The sequence below is a fragment of the Podarcis erhardii genome (genome assembly GCF_964252035.2).
Source record: "Podarcis erhardii genome assembly, chromosome: 3".
Lineage (NCBI taxonomy): Eukaryota > Metazoa > Chordata > Lepidosauria > Squamata > Lacertidae > Podarcis > Podarcis erhardii.
Window position 1 is genome coordinate 7,860,102 of NC_138507.1, and position 18,472 is coordinate 7,878,573.

Below are 18,472 nucleotides of genomic sequence, written 5' to 3' on the forward strand. Positions count from 1 at the left end.
AACGGTACCTCTACTTGCACTCTGATATGCTTTTGAACTGCTAGGTTGGCAGGAGCAGGGACCAAGCAATGGGAGCTCACCCCATCGTGGGGATTCGAACCGCCGACCTTCTGATCGGCAAGTCCTAGGCTCTTTGGTTTAACCCACAGCACCACAAATTCATGCATGTCTAAAAAGTGTCACCAACATGAAGTGTTGGGAAAGCTCTATGCTGGGCCCTTGGTGGTTCCACTTTCACTGGGTATAGGATGCAAGTTAGTACAAATTGGCTTTTCTCTTTTTGACTAACAGACTTCTCCGCAGAGTCAGTCCGCGACCAACAGGGCAAATGCTTGAGGGTGCTTGTTTGTTTGAAAGAAAAAACAAGTTTCTAACCCCTATGACTACTTGAAAATTTTCAAATCGAGCATGGTGAAATTTCATGAGTAGGAGAGAGGATGGCGCAAAGAATCACAGAACTGTAGGGGGTAGAAGGGATTCCAAGGGACATCTAGTCCAACCCCAAGAGACTCTGATCAGGGCTTCTATGAACCAGGGTTTCCATAGTGCTAGTCATTTCCACTGTTTGCAGTAAGGCTATGTATGCATATTTGCTTATTTTACATGTAAATTTGACCTTAGGCTTCTGCGATTTATAATGCTGATTATTGTAATACAAAATATACATTGCTGCCTGTAGATACTGAAACTACAGTGGTGCCTCGTAAGACGAAATTAATCCGTTCTGTGAGGCTCTTCGTATAGCGGTTTTTTGGTCTTGCGAAGCAAGCCCATTGACAGCTTAGTGGATTAGTGCTATTAGCGGTTTAGCGGCTTTTAGCAGATCAGCTGATAAGCGGCTTAGCGGCTTAGGAAAAAGGGGGGAAGGGGGGGAAACCCGCAGGAACTCGCAAAACATTTCGTCTTGCGAAGCAAGCCCATAGGGAAATTCGTTTTGCGGGTTTTCCGTCGTGCGAGGTGTTCGTCTTGCGGGGCACCACTGTAGTTATGGGAAGCTTAACTGACATGAAGAGAAATTCACAAGTGGAGCCCACCAAGAAGTCTCTCTTTCCCCTTTCACATCCTAAAATGCTTTCAAAAACTATGGGGGGGGTGAAGTTCACATTCTAAGGAACTGTCAAGGGAAACCTGGTTTGTTCTGATTGTGGGTGGTTTAGCTGACACATATATTAATGGATGCCTTGTAGGACATCTTTGGGAGATGAAAAGGCTTAGGAGTAAACCCTACACAAATCTGGAGTGAAGTCCCCAAGATGGTTGGATAGTGTCTTATACGCCGCCTCCTGGCAACTCCTGCGGCCAAGCTGGTACCAGCCATATTGCTCTGCTTTCCTTTGGACCACATCAGTCTGAGCAGGGAGGTCTTGTCTTCTGGGCAGCCCTGGACCTCCATATACACTTTGCTCAGGTCTGTGCCCAGGAGAGGTCATTTCAGTGCTGCTAATGCAGCAAAAAACAACGTGGGAGGCAGCAGTAAGGAGTTATAGTCTCTACAGCCACAGCAGGCCCTGTGATTCTCCAGCAGTCGGATTGCAACTCCAGAAGAGCACTCCATTCTCTTGAGAAATATAGATGCCAACAACATGAATGGAACTGACGGGGGGGGGAGGGCACTCCAGCAAGAACACCAACTTAAACATTATCCAGTTGAGCTAGAGCAGGGATGAAGAACCTGCGTCCCTTCAGATGATATTAGACTGCCAACTTCCATCCGCTCCAGCCAGTATGGCCATTGGGCAGAGAGGCTGGTGGGAGCTGTACAGAAGTGCAGCCACTTCTGGAGGTTCTGTCATTCCTGAACTAGAGCACCAGCAGAACTAGAACGGAAGGAAACAATTCTTATTAACAGCCGATTTATTCAAGAAGATACTTGATAAAACGCAGCAGCTAAGCTGGTTTAGCATGAAAGAACTGCACAGAAGTGTCAGATGCTGATAAGCAGATACAGTGGTACCTCGGGTTAAGTACTTAATTCGTTCCGGAGGTCCGTACTTAACCTGAAGTACCACTTTAGCTAATGGGGCCTGCTGCTGCTGCGCCGCCGGAGCCCGATTTCTGTTCTCATCCTGAAGCAAAGTTCCTAACCTGAAGCACTATTTCTGGGTTAGCGGAGTCTGTAACCTGAAGCGTATGTAACCCGAGGTACCACTGTACATTTGAACACGGATGGTGCAATCTGCAAACTTTCTGTCCTGCAGTAGTTGCTCTTAAGCTGCCTAGCATATGGATACCTTGTCGTGTTTCCCACATCAAAAGACAAATTAGCTAGAAGTTCTATTTTGTAAAAAGTAGGTGGCTTGGAAGACCCTGATTAGTTAATTTCAGCTTCTCTATCAAAAGTCAAAATAAACAACAGAATCTGAGGCGGGGTTACAAATCTCAAATGGTTTTTTATTATAAATTTATTTCATTTATGCAGTATTTTTACTGCATAGGAAACATGAAAAATTCAATTAAAATATTCATTCCGCCTACACCAATGAAAACAGGGAAATCCTAGTGTGTTTTCTTCTTTTTGGCTGGAACGGGAGTTCTCTTTGCAGACTTGTTCTGAGCTTTGGGTTCATAGAGGGCACTCCGCAGAAATCTTGAAGCGGCTCCTTTATCCAGCCTGGCAGCTTTTTTCTTGTCTGTTATCTCTTTGACTCTGTTCATGTAGGTTCTTATTCTCTCCTGGAAGACATGGAAAGATCACACTTCCAATCAAAAAGGTGTAGGGGTTGTTAAGTAAAACGGTAAACAAAAGACCCACCCCACACTATTATTTCCTTGCACATTCCAGAATTCAACTTCGCCAAAAACTAACTCACAATGGAGACTCTCCCCCAAGACGAAAATCTAATTCTCAATGGCTAAATGCAAAATTCATGTCTGAGATCCTTTTGTTAGTGTTGCTAGCTTAGCTCAGGGATGGAGAAGCTGCTCCTTCCAGCCTCCTCAAGGATCCAGCTCCCATCAGCCCCAACCAGCAGGACCAATAATCAAGGATGATGGGGCTTGTGATTCAGCAATATCTGGGGGGCCACAGCTAAGGCAGCCCTGCACTGAAAAGGGCCATGGAGCAATGGCTAAGCAAGGGAGTGCATAAACCTGGACCAATTGCCCTGACGACAAAACACGCACCACTCAGCCTCACTGACGTGGTCCAAAGGAAAGCAGAGCAGAGTAAGTTTGGCACCAATGTGCATTAAGAATGCATAATTGTCCATTATTTACAGTAGTGGGGGAAGCAAGAGAGGATTGTGGGTTGCCTCAATTGCATCTCAAAAAGCCAGCCAGCAGAGCTATTCCAAGTGGTGCGAAGTTTATTTATATCTAAGTGAACAAAGTACTGGAGCCCTCGGGAGCCTGCTGGGACATGTCTCTAGGGACCTAGTGGATAAAATACTTTGCCACCATGACAAGTTGGGACACCATGGTTGTAACAGGTCCAGAAGGGATATCCAAGGAACCACCTAGTCCTTTTTGATGGGATCCATTGAAGCTCTGGAGGCCTGAAATTGTCTGGCTGACCACGACCATCAGTCGCCACGGGCAAGGGTCTTGAGCGAACTGTGTGCTGTGGGTCGGTGTGGTCTGACTGGGTGACTGAGTAGAGGGATAAGCACATGACACCAGTTCCAGAAGAATTGCACTGGCTATCTGACTTTATACTTTGCTACTGACCTACAAAGCCCTAAACATTGTTTTAAACATAACTCTTAGAGGGAAAGGGGGACCCGTAATCTTCTTTTCATTCCCCATTACACTAAAAGCAGAACCAAAATAGCCTCTCCCAAAAAACCCACGCCCCCATAAGCACCTTTAACTTGCTTCCAGATTATCCAGCCTATTTAAACCTGCAGTTCTACTTGCACAACTATTAGTAGAACACACTATCAGATTCTTTTGAATCACCTGGAAGGGTAGCTGTGTAAATTCCAAAGCATCCACTCAGCACAGTTGTTTCATTTAGATAAAATGTCATTTCAGATGGCAGTGGTTCAAGGAAGAAAAGGATTCTACGTAGATGGGGTGTATAATATAAATTAGGTGGCCTCTTCACCTCATGGTGTCACCATAGAAAAAGGCAGGAACTGGTGCCAATGACCCAGAAAATGCTGGCCCTGGTAGGGGTTCTGATGGTGTGGCTGCCATTTTGTCTCTGCTTCAGGCAGCATAATGTCCTGGGCTGGCACCGATCTTTTGATTAAGATTTCCAAAATTACGAGTATACGGAGTTCCCTTTAATCCCATTACAACAAACGTTTGACTAGATAGTGACTTTGTTTTCTCAAGACCATCATAACATGTTGTGTGATGGCCTCAGGAGTGCTCCAACAAGCCGTAAGAATAAATGGCAAACCTATATGTCAACGTACGTAAAAGGAGCTGATGAAGAGATTTACATTCAATGACACAACGTAATAGATTCTCACAACCTGATTGAAAAGTTCCACTGAACCGATCATGTATGTTCCCTTTGGTCCTAAGTACCAGACATACGGCAAGATAGCAGTGACTACTGATTGAGGATCCATATGCAAGATAAGGAAATCACATTATCCTTCAGAAGGAAATACCATCCACCTCTCTCTCCTTTTCCCCACCCCCACTTCATTATACAATGTTTACAAGGAACTAGAAGAATTGGGAAATAATCCCTTTCCTCTCAGGGAGTTCAAGCTTTCAGGAAAACGAACAATTCACACATCGCTTGAGATTTTCAACACTAAATATATTTTCTATAGGCTATACTGACATAGCTTTGGGAAGAGGTAAGAAAAATTGAATGGCAATTTGGTTCAGATAAGATCTTGGAACAAATGCAAATCTTCTTTCTAAAAGAATGCACCGCAAATCTAGCCACACGTTATGTATGGGCATGAAGCTATAGTTCTCTACGCAAGAGTAACTTTTATTCTGCAATTAGTTCTGCCAACCATCTGCTTTTATGGTTACACACTGTTCATTGTTTTAGCAATGATGTGTGCGTGTATATAGAATAATACAATGTATATGTCACAACTATTCTGATAGATTTGATCTGCAGTTTTTCTATTCTTCAAGCTAAATCATTTTATTTGATTCTTGAAGTCAGCAGAATTTCCAAGGTATCCAGCCTCATATACTGTACTCATGCATCTAAATGGAATATAAAGACAAACCAAAAAGATTTATTGTAGGCAGTAAATATGTCACTAATGTAGAATTACTGGACAGTATACATACAACTGGTGCCAAAAAAGCTTTTAGCTTTGTTGCCGAACTGGATTCTTTACTGCTGAGAAAATGAATTAATGGAGGGATTGGAAAAGGGGAGGGAGAATCTTTTCCCGTTTTTGCTAGTAAATCAACCACATGATACGTTTAAAGTCATACAGGAGTAAGGAAAGGTAGCCTCAGAGATTAACACAAGTCCAAGTATTTATAGGAAAACACACTGTACTGGAAGTTATAAATAATTATTAGATGTGCAACATTTTTCCATTCCGCAAGTGAAAAGGTGGCTGGCACAAAATTCGGCTCTCAGTAGGGAGAGGCATCAGAAACGATTGTCTGACTTTTAACTCGTAGCCCTTTTGGAATTTCACCGAGACTGAAACTTCTGCTTGCAGAGACAGACAAGACTGTTTCAAAGAAACGCTCGCCTCCTGGGAATTCCTTCCTAGCTTAGGAAGGTGAGCAAATCATATGAACAATCAGTTCGTACTCAATGGTGGCTTTGCTTCAGCAAATTTTCACTGGAGGCAGTACACCAACGCATGGAGGCAAAAGCTTTGTATTTGAAGCAAGTGTGAAAAAGTGGTTAGCATAGGCTCTCTCTGATGTTCCGGTGGTATTTGACTCCAGTAAAGCTGGCTAAGAGGTGTAAAAATTCTTCTAATTTATGATGGAAATGCAAGGAGAAAGAAGGTACAGTTTTTCATATGTGGTGGACGTGTAAAAAAGGAAGATGACCTGGATGGTCGCCAGATTCTGTGTACAAATCTGTAGGCGCAGACCATCGCCCAACTCAAAACAGCCCGACATGAAAATCCCCAAACTCGGTTCTATGGGTGACTCTGAGTCAACTCCCTGGGATAGTTCATTGTTGTACATTGTTTTCATTGTCTGTTTTAACCATATTTGCACATCCGTTTCTAATGCTGTGAGTGTCCTCTATTTCAGAGGCTTCTACTCTGCAGCCTCTTATAGTTGTTTTAACTGCGAGTCTTTTAGTTCTTATGCTCTTACAGTTGTTTGAACTGCGTGTTTTTATTTGTTTTTAGTTCTTATCTGTTTTAATTATCAGTTTTTATCCATCCATTATCCGTGTTTAATCTTGTATTTTATTCAGATGTTTTATCCTATGCTTGTTTCTTTGTCCTTATTTGCTCTAACAATTATCGGTTAAAAAAAAAATCCTAACTACTATTTTGTTTATATGTTGTTGTTGTGTTTTTTTTAATCCTGGTCTGTGACCGTAATAAAGTTCATTCATCATCTGCAAGTAAAGGGCTTCTGGGAAATGGTATACAATGAAATTTCCAAAATGTCTAAGAATGCGTTTGTTAAAAAAACAGAGGCTTTTTTACTAGGAGTAATAGAAAAAGAAGTGCCAAGAAGCAAAAGAGACTGCTTATGTATGCGACTACAGCAGCTAGAATGTTACTTGCCCAGAATTGGAAAGAAGAGAATGTCCCAAGAATGGAAGACTAAGATGATAGACTGTGCCGAAATGGCTAAACTTACTGTGAAGATCAGACACCAAGATGAGGAAAAACTCAATCAAGAATGGGAAGATTTTACAGATTACTGTAAAAATGTTAAAACATTAGCAGGTTTGATGTAACATTTGTGAACTAATAATAGAATTAGGAGGAAATAATAAGTTATAATTAATTGGAGAGATATAAGAGAATTAAAGGGGGGAAATGGAAAACGGGGGGGGGGGAGTCATTTAATGCAAATTTGGATTCAATATGTACATACAAAAGAAAAAATGCAGTTATTTTGAAAATTGAAAAATAAAGTATTTTTTAAAGGGGGGAAAACAGAGGCTTTCTCAACCTTGGTCCCTAGATGTCTGGACTACAACTTCCATCATTCCTAGCCAGCATGGCCAGTGCTCAGGGGAGCTGTTGTTCAAGAAAACCTGGAGATCCAAGGATGAGGAAGGCTGGGTTAGCACTGGAAGAGGACTCGGGAGATCAAGGTGCAAACAGCCATGAAGGTCTAGGTCAGGCATCCCCCATCTTTGGCCCTCCAGATGTTTTGGCCTACAACTCCCATGATCCCTAGTTAACAAGTCCAGTGGAGGGATGATGGGAATTGTAGTCCAAAACATCTGGAGGGCCAAAGGTTGGGGGTGCCTGGTCTAGGTGACCTTGGGCCAGTCAGTGACTCTTAATCAACCTCAGAGGGTTGTTGTGAGGTTAAACTGGGGTAGAGGAGGAACCAGGAATATCACCCTGATATGCTTGGAATAAAATAAAAATTTAAAATAAGGTTATACTTGATGATCCATCCATGAACACACACACACACACACACACACACAGAGAGAGAGAGAGAGAGAGAGAGAGAGAGAGAGGATTTAACATTGTGCAAGCATTTATCCCAGGAATTTTGTACTGTATTTTAAGTAAGAATCTGATTTTGTACTGTATTTTATATAAAAATCTTACCAGCTCCTGTTTCACTGGGTGCTCCTTTGGATTAATTCCTTGTGTGGCAAGATATACTGTAAAATGAATTTTATTAATCAATATTATTATTGTTGTGAGAGACTTTAGCAATAGAATCCTTACTACACATCTAAATTGCAAAAGCACACATCAATTGCAAGACTGTAAAGCTGCTTTGCTAAACTGAACTCGGTGGTATTCGTCATAATATAAAACGCCTAACAGCTGGGTGAAATGGCATCAAAGGCTATACGGAGAATCATAAGGGTTGCTAGAGGAACCAAAGAACAAGAAAAGGGAATTCATCAGCTATTACAAAAATGGCGAAGGCTTAAATAATTAAGCTTTTCTTTAAGTGTCACTTATAAAAGTATAGTGGCTGTAAAATCATCATTAGAAATAGGATGGATACTTAGCTGCCGAGTTGCATATTTAAATATGCCGTTACATGCTAAAGTGCCTAAATTACCACCATAAATTTCATACTCCGCACTCACCCCAAAACATCGAATTCAATGTGTAAGCAGAGACCAAATCTAATTTTGCTTGTTCAAGAGGATCCAGCTAAAACACAAAAGATACAAACGTCACCGTGTATACTTCATTATCTAACTGAGACATCAAAAAAGGCTTCCAGCTACAGGAACCAATTACTATCACAGTATAGCGTCAATGCCACACTCCCCCCAATCAGGAATCTAACAGTACTTCGCAGAATTCAAAGTTCATTAAAAAAAAAAAATCAAATTGTTCATGGAATCCTACCCAATAATTTCAAGTAAACAAATTTCTAAAGAATAGAAAGTAATATTTATGTTGGCATGATTTGGGGGCTTGACTTTCAGACACCTAATAAAATTGTCCCATTATATTATCACCTACCCAACCTAATGAAGGGACGCGGGTGGCGCTGTGGGTTAAACCACAGAGCCTAGGGCTTGCCGATCAGAAGGTCAGCAGTTCGAATCCCCGCGACGGGGTGAGCTCCCATTCCTCGGTCCCTGCTCCTGCCAACCTAGCAGTTTGACAGCACATCAAAGTGCAAGTAGATAAATAGGTACTGCTCCGGCGGGAAGGTAAACGGCGTTTCCGTGCGCTGCTCTGGTTCGACAGAAGCGGCTTAGTCATGCTGGCCACATGACCCGGAAGCTGTACGCCGGCTCCCTCGGCCAATAAAGCGAGATGAGCGCCGCAACCCCAGAGTCGGTCATGACTGGACCTAATGGTCAGGGATCCCTTTACCTTTAACCCAATGAAATGTCAGGAAATCCACAAAGTACAGTCATACCTTGGGTTACAGACACTTTAGGTTATGTGTTTTCGGGTTGCGCACCGCGACGAACCCGGAAGTACCGGAATGGGTCACTTCTGGGTTTTGGCGGTCGCACATGCGCAGAAGCGCTAAATCGTGCTTTGCGCATGTGCGGAAGTGCCAAATCGCAACCCACACGTGCACAGACACGGCACTGCGGGTTGCGAACGTGCCTTCCACACGGATTATGTTCGCAACCCAAGTGTCCACTGTATGCTGAAATAAGCTAATAACACAACTCAGCATCTATGTACCTGTTCTGAACATTTAAAACGATTCACATTTTTTCACATGCTTCACATAATTTGCAGGAATATTCGCAATAACTCTGTAAGGTAGGCTAGTATTATTGTCCCTGAATTGCAAGTGGAGGGACAGCTTCCCAAAAGCCAACTGATCTGATTCTAACAGGACTTGACAGTTTGCAGTTTGGGAGCTTGCGTATACTCCCAGGGAAACGAGTGGATATTTCAGATCTTTCCGTGGGTGAAAAAGAGAAGCCCACAAAAGAGAAGCATCACTGTTCCACAGGAGGGGAAGCCATCCATGTTAGAGGACAACACAAGGTATTCCAGGGTCCTATGCATCCTTATTCCCCCAATACTCCCCAAACCAACCCCAAAACTGTGCCAGCCTGGGAGCAGGCCTATTTTATCCTCCTCAATCTGCTGCATTCAATGGGAAGGAAATATATACATATATTTTTCATGATTGTGGTAAGGTAAAGGGATCCCTGACCATTAGGTCCAGTCGTGACTGACTCTGGGGTTGCGGTGCTCATCTCGCTTTATTGCCGAGGGAGCGGACGTTTGTCCGCAGACAGCTTCCAGGTCACGTGGCCAGCATGACTAAGCTGCTTCTGTTGAACCAGAGCAGCGCACGGAAACGCCGTTTACCTTCCCACCGGAGCGGTACCTATTTATCTACTTGCACTTTGATGTGTTTTCAAACTGCTAGGTTGGCAGGGACTGGGCAACGGGAGCTCACCCCGTCACAGGGATTCGAACCACCGACCTTCTGATTGGCAAGTCCTAGGCTCTGTGGTTTAACCCACAGCGCCACCCGCGTCCCTTATGACTGTGGTAGGAAATAGTAGCTCCACCCCAGCCCCCAGCAAGCTGTCTGGGCTTCAGAAGTAGCAGTCTCCTCCACCAACATCACCACCAAAGGAAGCTCTATGAGCCATTATGCTACACCACTGCTCCCATGTATTATCTACTTGTCAATCCTGGCAGTGACCCAACGAGGTAACCTCTGGACCTTCCTCACAGCCAACTACGAAAGCCCCAGGTGCTCGCAGAGTTGCTTCTCTTTACAAGCAAGGAAGGAGTCCTACGGCACTGGTGGCTATGGATTACTGACACCTGTACTTAAGTGTACAATGCATGCAGGGATATTGCAGCTGTACACCAAAAGGTAGAAACGTGGGTTTTTTGGGCTGTCAAACCCAATCTATCATTTTGTTCCTACAGGATTTCCAGGAAACTCAGGTTACATGAGTGTGCAGCTTACAAGATTGAACATGGATGCTGTCAAAGAGCTGCGTTGTCAGGACCGTTGTGTTTATAATTTATTCATGTTTGGAAAGCTTCGGGGGTGAAATTCCCTGATGGACGAGTTTTTATTTTGCCCCAAAGAAATTACAAATTGGATTTTAAATGTTAAGGTACATCGATACATGTACCAAGGCCTCAGGCAATGTCTTGTGCTGTTTCTGGGTGTTGAAAGTGAGAAAGAAAAGATACTTCATATATTCTTTTAGATCTGTTCTTCCTACAGCTGGAATGGGTACGGTAGCAGTTTAACACCTAGATTTTACATTCTAGGGCAAGTTTATTCTAAAACCCCACTGTCAGAAATAAGGCAAGCAGAGAACGTACTTTGGTTTCTGGATGAAGTACAAGCCACCCTAATATGAAAGACCACTGGGGACCCTCCCTTCCACCATTGATTAGTTAAAAGACAAACACTGTTGTGCCTTCAGCTGGTTCTTACCTTCTGCAGAAGCTCACTTCTCGACACAGACATCATAGTCTTCAACATCTCGTCCACAAAACCAAGAGACTTATCAAAGGCCGAAAGGTAATCATGGATCTCTGCTGGGTACTCTTCTCCAGCAAGATCACTCTCCGACATTATGAACTACACACAAGAACCAGGACAGGGTTACCTATAGTACAGGTAGATAAACACAGAAACATTAGGCTCATGAAATGGTCCGCGAGCTCTTAAAGAAATCACTTGCGTCAACCTATGGGTTGACAGTCCTGGATAACCAAGGGAAGTTACCTGAAGTCTGCAAGGTTGGCAACTTTTTTCACTTTGAACAGGTTTTCAAATATTATCATGACAGCATAGGTACCACTTTCATGCACCTCATGAAAGTGTTAGAATTCCTGCTCCATGGTTGCAGTCATGGGATTGCTGTCTTTCACATGACAGTGTGTGTTTTGACTCCACAGAGTGGGAAGTGACGGAGACAGGATGCTTGTGTTACTGTGTTCCGTGAAGTAGGACTATTGTCCTTTGTTCTTTCTTTGCTGTCTGATGCTAGAGAGAGAGGGAGCCATGTTGCAGGGCTCTGTATATGTTTATATGTAAATAAAGTAGATCAGCCAAAATGCTGAGCTGCTGAGGTCTCTTACGCAAGCTGCGCAAACTCTGCGGATCCCTAAGTGTACCGATGTCTGTTGGCATCAGCCGCTGTGATGTTCGAGCAGAAGAAAGCTTTTGAAGCTTCTGAACGATCAACCAGGATGGAGGGAACATGCCAGTTGTGCATGTGTCTCTGCCAGGGTCCTCCTCGAGAGTAGGATGCGCTCCTGACAGAAAACCACCATCAACTTGGGTTCCATGACAGAAGAAAGGAAAGATATAAATGTAGTAAAATTAATAAATGTGCAGCACCTAGAAGGGTCAGCAAACTTTTTCAGCAGGGGGCCGGTCCACTGTCCCTCAGACCTTGTGGAGGGCCGGACTATATTTTGAAATAAATAAATAAATGAACGAATTTCTATGCCCCACAAATAACCCAGAAATGCATTTTAAATAAAAGGACACATTCTACTCATGTAAAAACACACTGATTCCCAGACCATCCGCAGGCCGGATTTAGTAGGCGATTGGGCCGGATCCGGCCCCCGGGCCTTAGTTTACCTACCCATGACCTAGAGCATACTGGTATCATTTAAAGCAGATGGCCCTCCAGATGTTGTTGGATTCCAGTTCCTACCAACCCCGACCAGCATGGCTCATCGTCTGGGATGATAAGAGATGGAGATAATGAACATCTGGAGAGCCATAGATTCCCCGCCCATTTTAAAGATTTAGATTTGGGTTAAGACTACTTCTCATGCTGCTCTCTGCTCACCACTGGAACCAGAATGCTGATGTTGGCATGACAATACCCTGTGTAATATGCAATTTGAAATTCTACTGATAACAATGTGGGAACCAGACAATGGAGTTCAGGAAAGATATATTGCAAAGATATCATCTGAATAGCGCTTTTTTTCAAAAGAAAAGGGGCGTGGGCTAGGAACATGGATGTCTGCAAGGTTGGCAACTTTTTTCATTTCCATCACATGGACTCAGCCAGAAAGCACATTCATAAAACAAATGAGTGCCCCATTAGCTCTCAATGAGAAATTGTGCACCCCATTGATTCGGAGGGTGGGGAGTGCATCAATACTACTTTTTATTACCTCAAAAAAGACACACACAAAACTGAGCGGGCAGAGGCCCTCAACCATGACCACATGACCACATGACAACCATGACCACAGAGAATGTGTGGCTGCTATGGCAGAGTTTAAAAGTTGCTTGGACAACTGATTGGCCCACTTAACTTAAAAAGTTTGGATCATTTAAAGAGGTGTCCCCAAAATGACCACAGGTCAGTGGCACAGCTTTTGTGAGAGAGAGAAGGAAAGGGAGAGGGAGAGAGGGAGGGAGATAGAGAGATCAGATCCCTTTTTTAAATGGCGGCTTAAAACTTGTGTTTTAATCACTTAGTTCAGAAATCGGTTGCAATTCATAGTAATGACTAAGATTCCAGGCAACACACCTAGTTTTAAGAAGTTGTGTTCAAGCTTTAATCTTCAATAAATAAGACCATTGCCTGCTTCAACCAAACAGTTGGTTGCCAAAATCAACACAAACTGCTATGGAACAGAAGTTGCTAAGGGGGAAATAAAGCAATGTGGATGATTCCATATATCTACAGGCAATCCTGGACTCCTTGTTTATTTCCCTTACTTAATCTGCAAAACAATTGCTTCAAACTATACAAAAAAGGTACTTCCTACATACAACAAGCAGAAACTTGATCAGTTTCTGGCCTGCCTTTCTGCCACAAGCCCTGTGCCAAAACTGAACGACGGTTCTACATAACAGCAACAAAAATTTCCTTCCAAATAATCCCAGTTCTGAGAGAAGGCCAGAAAGTTGTTGTTGTTTTTTAAGGGGGGAAATAGAGTAGAACATTCTGCAGAGCCACTAAGCAAGGAATGTATAAAAGGGAAGCTATTCTGTGGGTAAGCACACTACTTGAATCAAATGTATATTGGCCAGTTCCTGCAAAAGGAAGGCACGACTGAATGATGCTGCAAGAATTATTTTAAAAGGGCAACCCTTCTATTTCTTGCCCATAAGTACCGCTTACAGGCAACCTACAGGAATAGCAAATCTCAGGCCAGCAAATCTCTCCCCCTCCAGTCCACTTTGAAATTGGTAAAGGTCTTCAACTGTTGTAGCTATTGCACTTTGCTGTGCTAAATGGTACCTGATTTTTAATTGTATTTTTGCTGTGGGTCACCCGGATGAATCTAGTGAAGTCTGGGAACCTCTAACCTAGACTCTTCCATTCAGATTGGAGAAAAGGTTACATGCAGGAGTGCTGTCCCACATTTTGGGGGAGAGAGGGAGAGAGGCTTCAGAAATAAATACACCCCTCCTTGTTTTTTTCCTTCACCTCATGCCACCCTAGAAGATAAAGCACCATTTCTGGACACTTGGAAATATATTTATGGTTTTGAAAAAATACAGTGAACTTTATTGTGCCGATATTCCAAGTGTGGTGTTGCAGAGAGTTGGTGGGAAGAGTCTGATAACTGTTAATTTACAAAGCTGTAGCCTTAAACTATTACAGAAATATGAATAGATGTAAGGACAAAATGACCATGAAAGCATTCTCCAGCAGGCTAATAATTCCAGGACATCAAACCTGTACCTCATTTTTAACAGATATATCCAAAATTTGAAAGGACTCACTTTCTACTTGCTTGTTTTTTAAAATAACAGCCTTGTGCTGGCAGGTATTTAGAAGTCTGTGTAGTACCACCACTTCAAATTTTATCCGTAGGCTTTTACCCAGTAAAGAAAGTCGTCCTCCAAACATGCTTCCCCTCAGAAACTGCTAATTCTGAATATCATTACAGGCAAGCATAGCTGAGGATTGCGCCCATTCAGCTTTCTCCCTGCTTCTTTCCCTTACAATAGCCATTGTACTGGGGGTTTAACATATATAAAGCACCATATCCGATTTGAATCCGCATAAGAACATAGGGAGAGACATCACCTTGCCAACAAAGGTCCGTATAGTTAAAGCTATGGTTTTCCCAGTAGTGATGTACGGAAGTGAGAGCTGGACCATAAAGAAGGCTGATCGCCGAAGAATTGAGGCTTTTGAATTATGGTGCTGGAGGAGACTCTTGAGAGTCCCATGGACTGCAAGAAGATCAAACCTCTCCATTCTGAAGGAAATCAGCCCTGAGTGCTCACTGGAAGGACAGATTGTGAAGCTGAGGCTCCAATACTTTGGCCACCTCATGAGAAGAGAAGACTCCCTGGAAAAGACCCTGATGTTGGGAAAGATGGAGGGCACAAGGAGAAGGGGACGACAGAGGACGAGATGGTTGGACAGTGTCCTCGAGGCTCCCAGCATGAGTTTGACCAAACTGCGGGAGGCAGTGGAAGACAGGAGTGCCAGGAGTGCTCTGGTCCATGGGGTCACAAAGAGTCGGACATGACTAAATGCCTAAACAACAACAAAGAACATAAGGACACCCTACTGGACCAGGCCAATGGCCCATCTAGACTCTGCTTTCACAGTAGTCAAACTGAGGCCTGTGGGATCCCTGCAAGCAAGACCTGAGCTCTAAAGCACCCTCCCTTCTTCCAGCAACTAGTATGCAGAAGCATAAAGATCCGATAGCAGAGGCCATTTCTGGACCTTTTCCTGGTCTCCTTTACCAGGAAAGGAACCTTTATCAGCCGCTGGGTTACAATTCTCTTGCGGCTAACCTTCTCAGGAGTATGTGTCGGCAGCGGACAGGCAGTACCCAAAGCGTTCTGGATTAAGTAATCTGGAATAAAGACCGCCCTGTTTCAATGAATCCTCTCTCTTGTCTGTTGCGCACAGTCCACACGTTGCCGTCACAGCTGCCCAAACACTTGCACCTCAGCACAATGCAAAGTACTAGGGTGCAAGCATTCAGAAAACAGTTTGGGAACTCCAAAAAACAGTATGTGGACAGAGAACACATGATTTAAGAAGTAGGGTTAAGTGTGCAGAAAACAGTACCTTGCTTAAAATAATCCGGAATCAGATGCACTTTCACCTACAGCTGTTGGAGGACAGTTTCCCTTGAGTGATGAAGCTGAAAAGCCTTCACCCACTCATTTGCTGTGTTTTGCAGAACTCAGTTTAGGCAGGTGTTTTATTTGTCGATACCTCCTATCCCCTTTCTGTGTAGTCTTTCTCAAGCTGGCAAACATCAAAAACATAAAATATATTTAAAACCTATGTTATGCAATATATAAGCAAGCACCGATATTTCACGGTGTAATTCAAGCAACAGAAACTGCCATGGCCAATAAAATCCCATCAGTTAAAAGCCGCTTTCAATGCTGGACTGAAGGGGCCATTCATTGGGCCTCCCATAGAATAGGTTCCTTTTATAACACAAGCCTTCCTTAGTGGCTCCCAGTCTAACTTATCATAAAGGCAGGCTAACAAGGAGGCCTCTCTGATGCTTATCGCAAAGGATGGCAAGCTCTACAGGCTGTGTACACATTAGAGGCCTGAAACGTAGTGAGGTCACATCCCCACCCCAGGCTGAGCTGCAAGCTGCTTTCTTGGTCGATGTTCACACCACACAGGTGGCAGGGCTACAGATTCATCCCAGGCCCATAACCAAACTCCAATTCACTGAAGCTGCCATCTGTGCCAGTGCAAGGGCTGTCTGAGCCTTTGTCAAGAAGCTACAAGGTACTGTGGCTAATGCCACGTGGACTCAGCTACAAACCAGTGTTCGAAACTCCCTTTGTTCTAGGCACATTTTGCGACGGAATTTCATTAGCGTGAGCAGTTTCTGAGCTCCGGGCACAGTACTAAGATTTCAGATTAAAACTGCAGAGTGGAGGGAAAGGACTTTTTCTGCCTCCCCACTTCTAGCTGCTCTCTGAAGAGTTGAGAAGAGACCCCTTAAGAATATTAGGGGGGTGGGCAGGGGAAGGACTAAAAGGTAAAGGGACCCCTGACCATTAGGTCCAGTCGTGACTGACTCTGGGGTTGCGGTGCTCATCTCGCTTTACTGGCCGAGGGAGCCGGCGTACAGCTTCCGGGTCATGTGGCCAGCATGACTCAGCCACTTCTGGCAAACCAGAGCAGCGCACGAAACGCCTTTTACCTTCCCACCGGAGCGGTACCTATTTATCTACTTGCATTTTGACGTGCTTTCGAACTGCTAGGTGGGCAGGAGCAGGGACCGAGCAACGGGAGCTCACCCCGTCACAGGGATTCGAACCGCCAACCTTTTGATCAGCAAGTCCTAGGCTCTGTGGTTTAACCCACAGCGCCACCCACATCCCTAGGGGAAGGACTAGACTATGTGAAAAATTAACTTAATATTTTAGCGGCAGTTCATTCATTTTAAGTTTGTATTCCTGTTATTAAAAAGCACACCTAGGCATTCCATTCTTGCACCCATAACCTAGGTTTTAGGGAGTCATTCAGCTCCTAGCTTTCATATCTCAGTTTCTAACACTGCTTCAAACACATGTAGTGGGAGCAGACTGGAGTCAAAGCAGGCCGAAATGTGCCCACAGCCAGTGTCCTTCAACTAATCTGGCCCCAAACACAAAGGGTTGTACAAAAAGGTAGCACACTATTTTCACTGACTCCACCCCCCACCCCACTTCATCTTTCTGGGCCATAATCACATAGGATCGGCTTCTCCCCACCCCTGGGTGGAAACAGAGGCAGCAGCGGCAAAGGTTGGTGCTTCTTGACAAAAACCAAGCAGAAACTCTTTCTGCTCTGGCAAACCCAGCAGATGCAACTCAAAGGAAAAAGTGCTTCATTAACTACAATAGCCAAATGAATTGCCCAGGTCCACATGCACACCATGCATTTAAAGCACAAACAAGCACACCCACCCCACAATTTGAAGCGCATGGCTGCTCCCTCTCCCCTCAAAAAAGAATTCTGGGAACCGTAGCGTCTCTGGGGTGGAAACTACAATTTCCAGGGTTCTTTGGCAGCAGGGGGAAGCCATGTGCCTTCAACGTGTGGTGTGCTGCACATGTTTTAACAAATGCTTAGTGTGGCTCCACTCTAAACACGAAATACATAATCAAAACCAAACCAAACCACCCCCTCCCAGAAACACATTTTTAACACCCTTTTAAACGTGTTTGTGGAAGGGAGTGGGGAGAAGGGGGTTACTGATTTGCTTTCCTCCTGTTCTTGTTTTTAGTATGTATTTTGTGTTTTTAATGCTGTGATCCGCCCTGGGATCTAGGGATGAAGGGCGGTATGCAGAATAAATAAGAAAATGAGAACTGCGGAGAGCTTTTCCTTTCCTTTCTTTTTTTTTTGGGGGGGGGGCGTTGGGGGCACTTTCCAGAAGAGGCCCCTGGGCGATCCCGTGGGTCAGGGGACCCATCGCGGCCGGATCCAGCAGATCTCCCCCCCCCGCTCCCCGGCAAGGCGCAACCAGCTCTGGGCCCAGGGACCCCCGAGGCCACCCGCTTTGGCGCTGCGGGTCCTGCGGAGAATGCAGTCCTTCCCCCGCGACCGGGCTAAACGGAAAGCCAGCGCCCGCCTGCCCGCTTCCTGGCGAGCCGGGGGCCCCGCTCCTCGCCCCGCGGCGCTTCTTCCTACCTGCGGCGTGGAGACGGCGGGCCTCGGCTTGCGCGCTGCGCTCCGACGCAGAAGCCGGGCAGGCGAAGCCAGAGCCCCGCCCGCCCGCCCGCCCGCCCGCCTGCTCAGCCAGCCGGCCGGCCGGGCTTGGGCGAGGCGGAGCCGCGGAGCCTTGGCCGCCGACCGCGCTCCTTGGCTGGGAGACGCAGAGGCCGGGCCGGCGCAGCTCCAGCCCTCCGAGCCAAGGGGGTCCCGCGGCTCTCCGGCCGGGCTGCGCGCGGGGAAAGGCGCCGCTTTACGCACCGCCGTGCCAGAAGAAGGGAAGGGAAAGCCCTGGTCTTTCGGGGGGGAGGCAGCTTGGAAAGA

At 45.0% G+C, this 18,472-nt stretch overlaps 1 protein-coding gene across 1 annotated transcript; it reads right to left on the minus strand.

Annotated features, from left to right (window-relative positions):
* Positions 1-2,370: 2,370 nt before the first annotated feature.
* C1D (C1D nuclear receptor corepressor) lies at positions 2,371-18,269 on the minus strand. Its single transcript, XM_081855771.1, has 6 exons — positions 18,128-18,269; positions 15,545-15,727; positions 10,957-11,131; positions 8,147-8,213; positions 7,650-7,705; positions 2,371-2,673 (listed from the first exon to the last, which is right to left on the minus strand). The coding sequence occupies exons 3-6, from the start codon at positions 11,095-11,097 to the stop codon at positions 2,497-2,499; spliced, it is 441 nt and encodes a 146-aa protein (XP_081711897.1). The 5' UTR covers positions 11,098-11,131; positions 15,545-15,727; positions 18,128-18,269; the 3' UTR covers positions 2,371-2,496.
* Between the last annotated feature and the right edge of the window lie 203 nt (positions 18,270-18,472).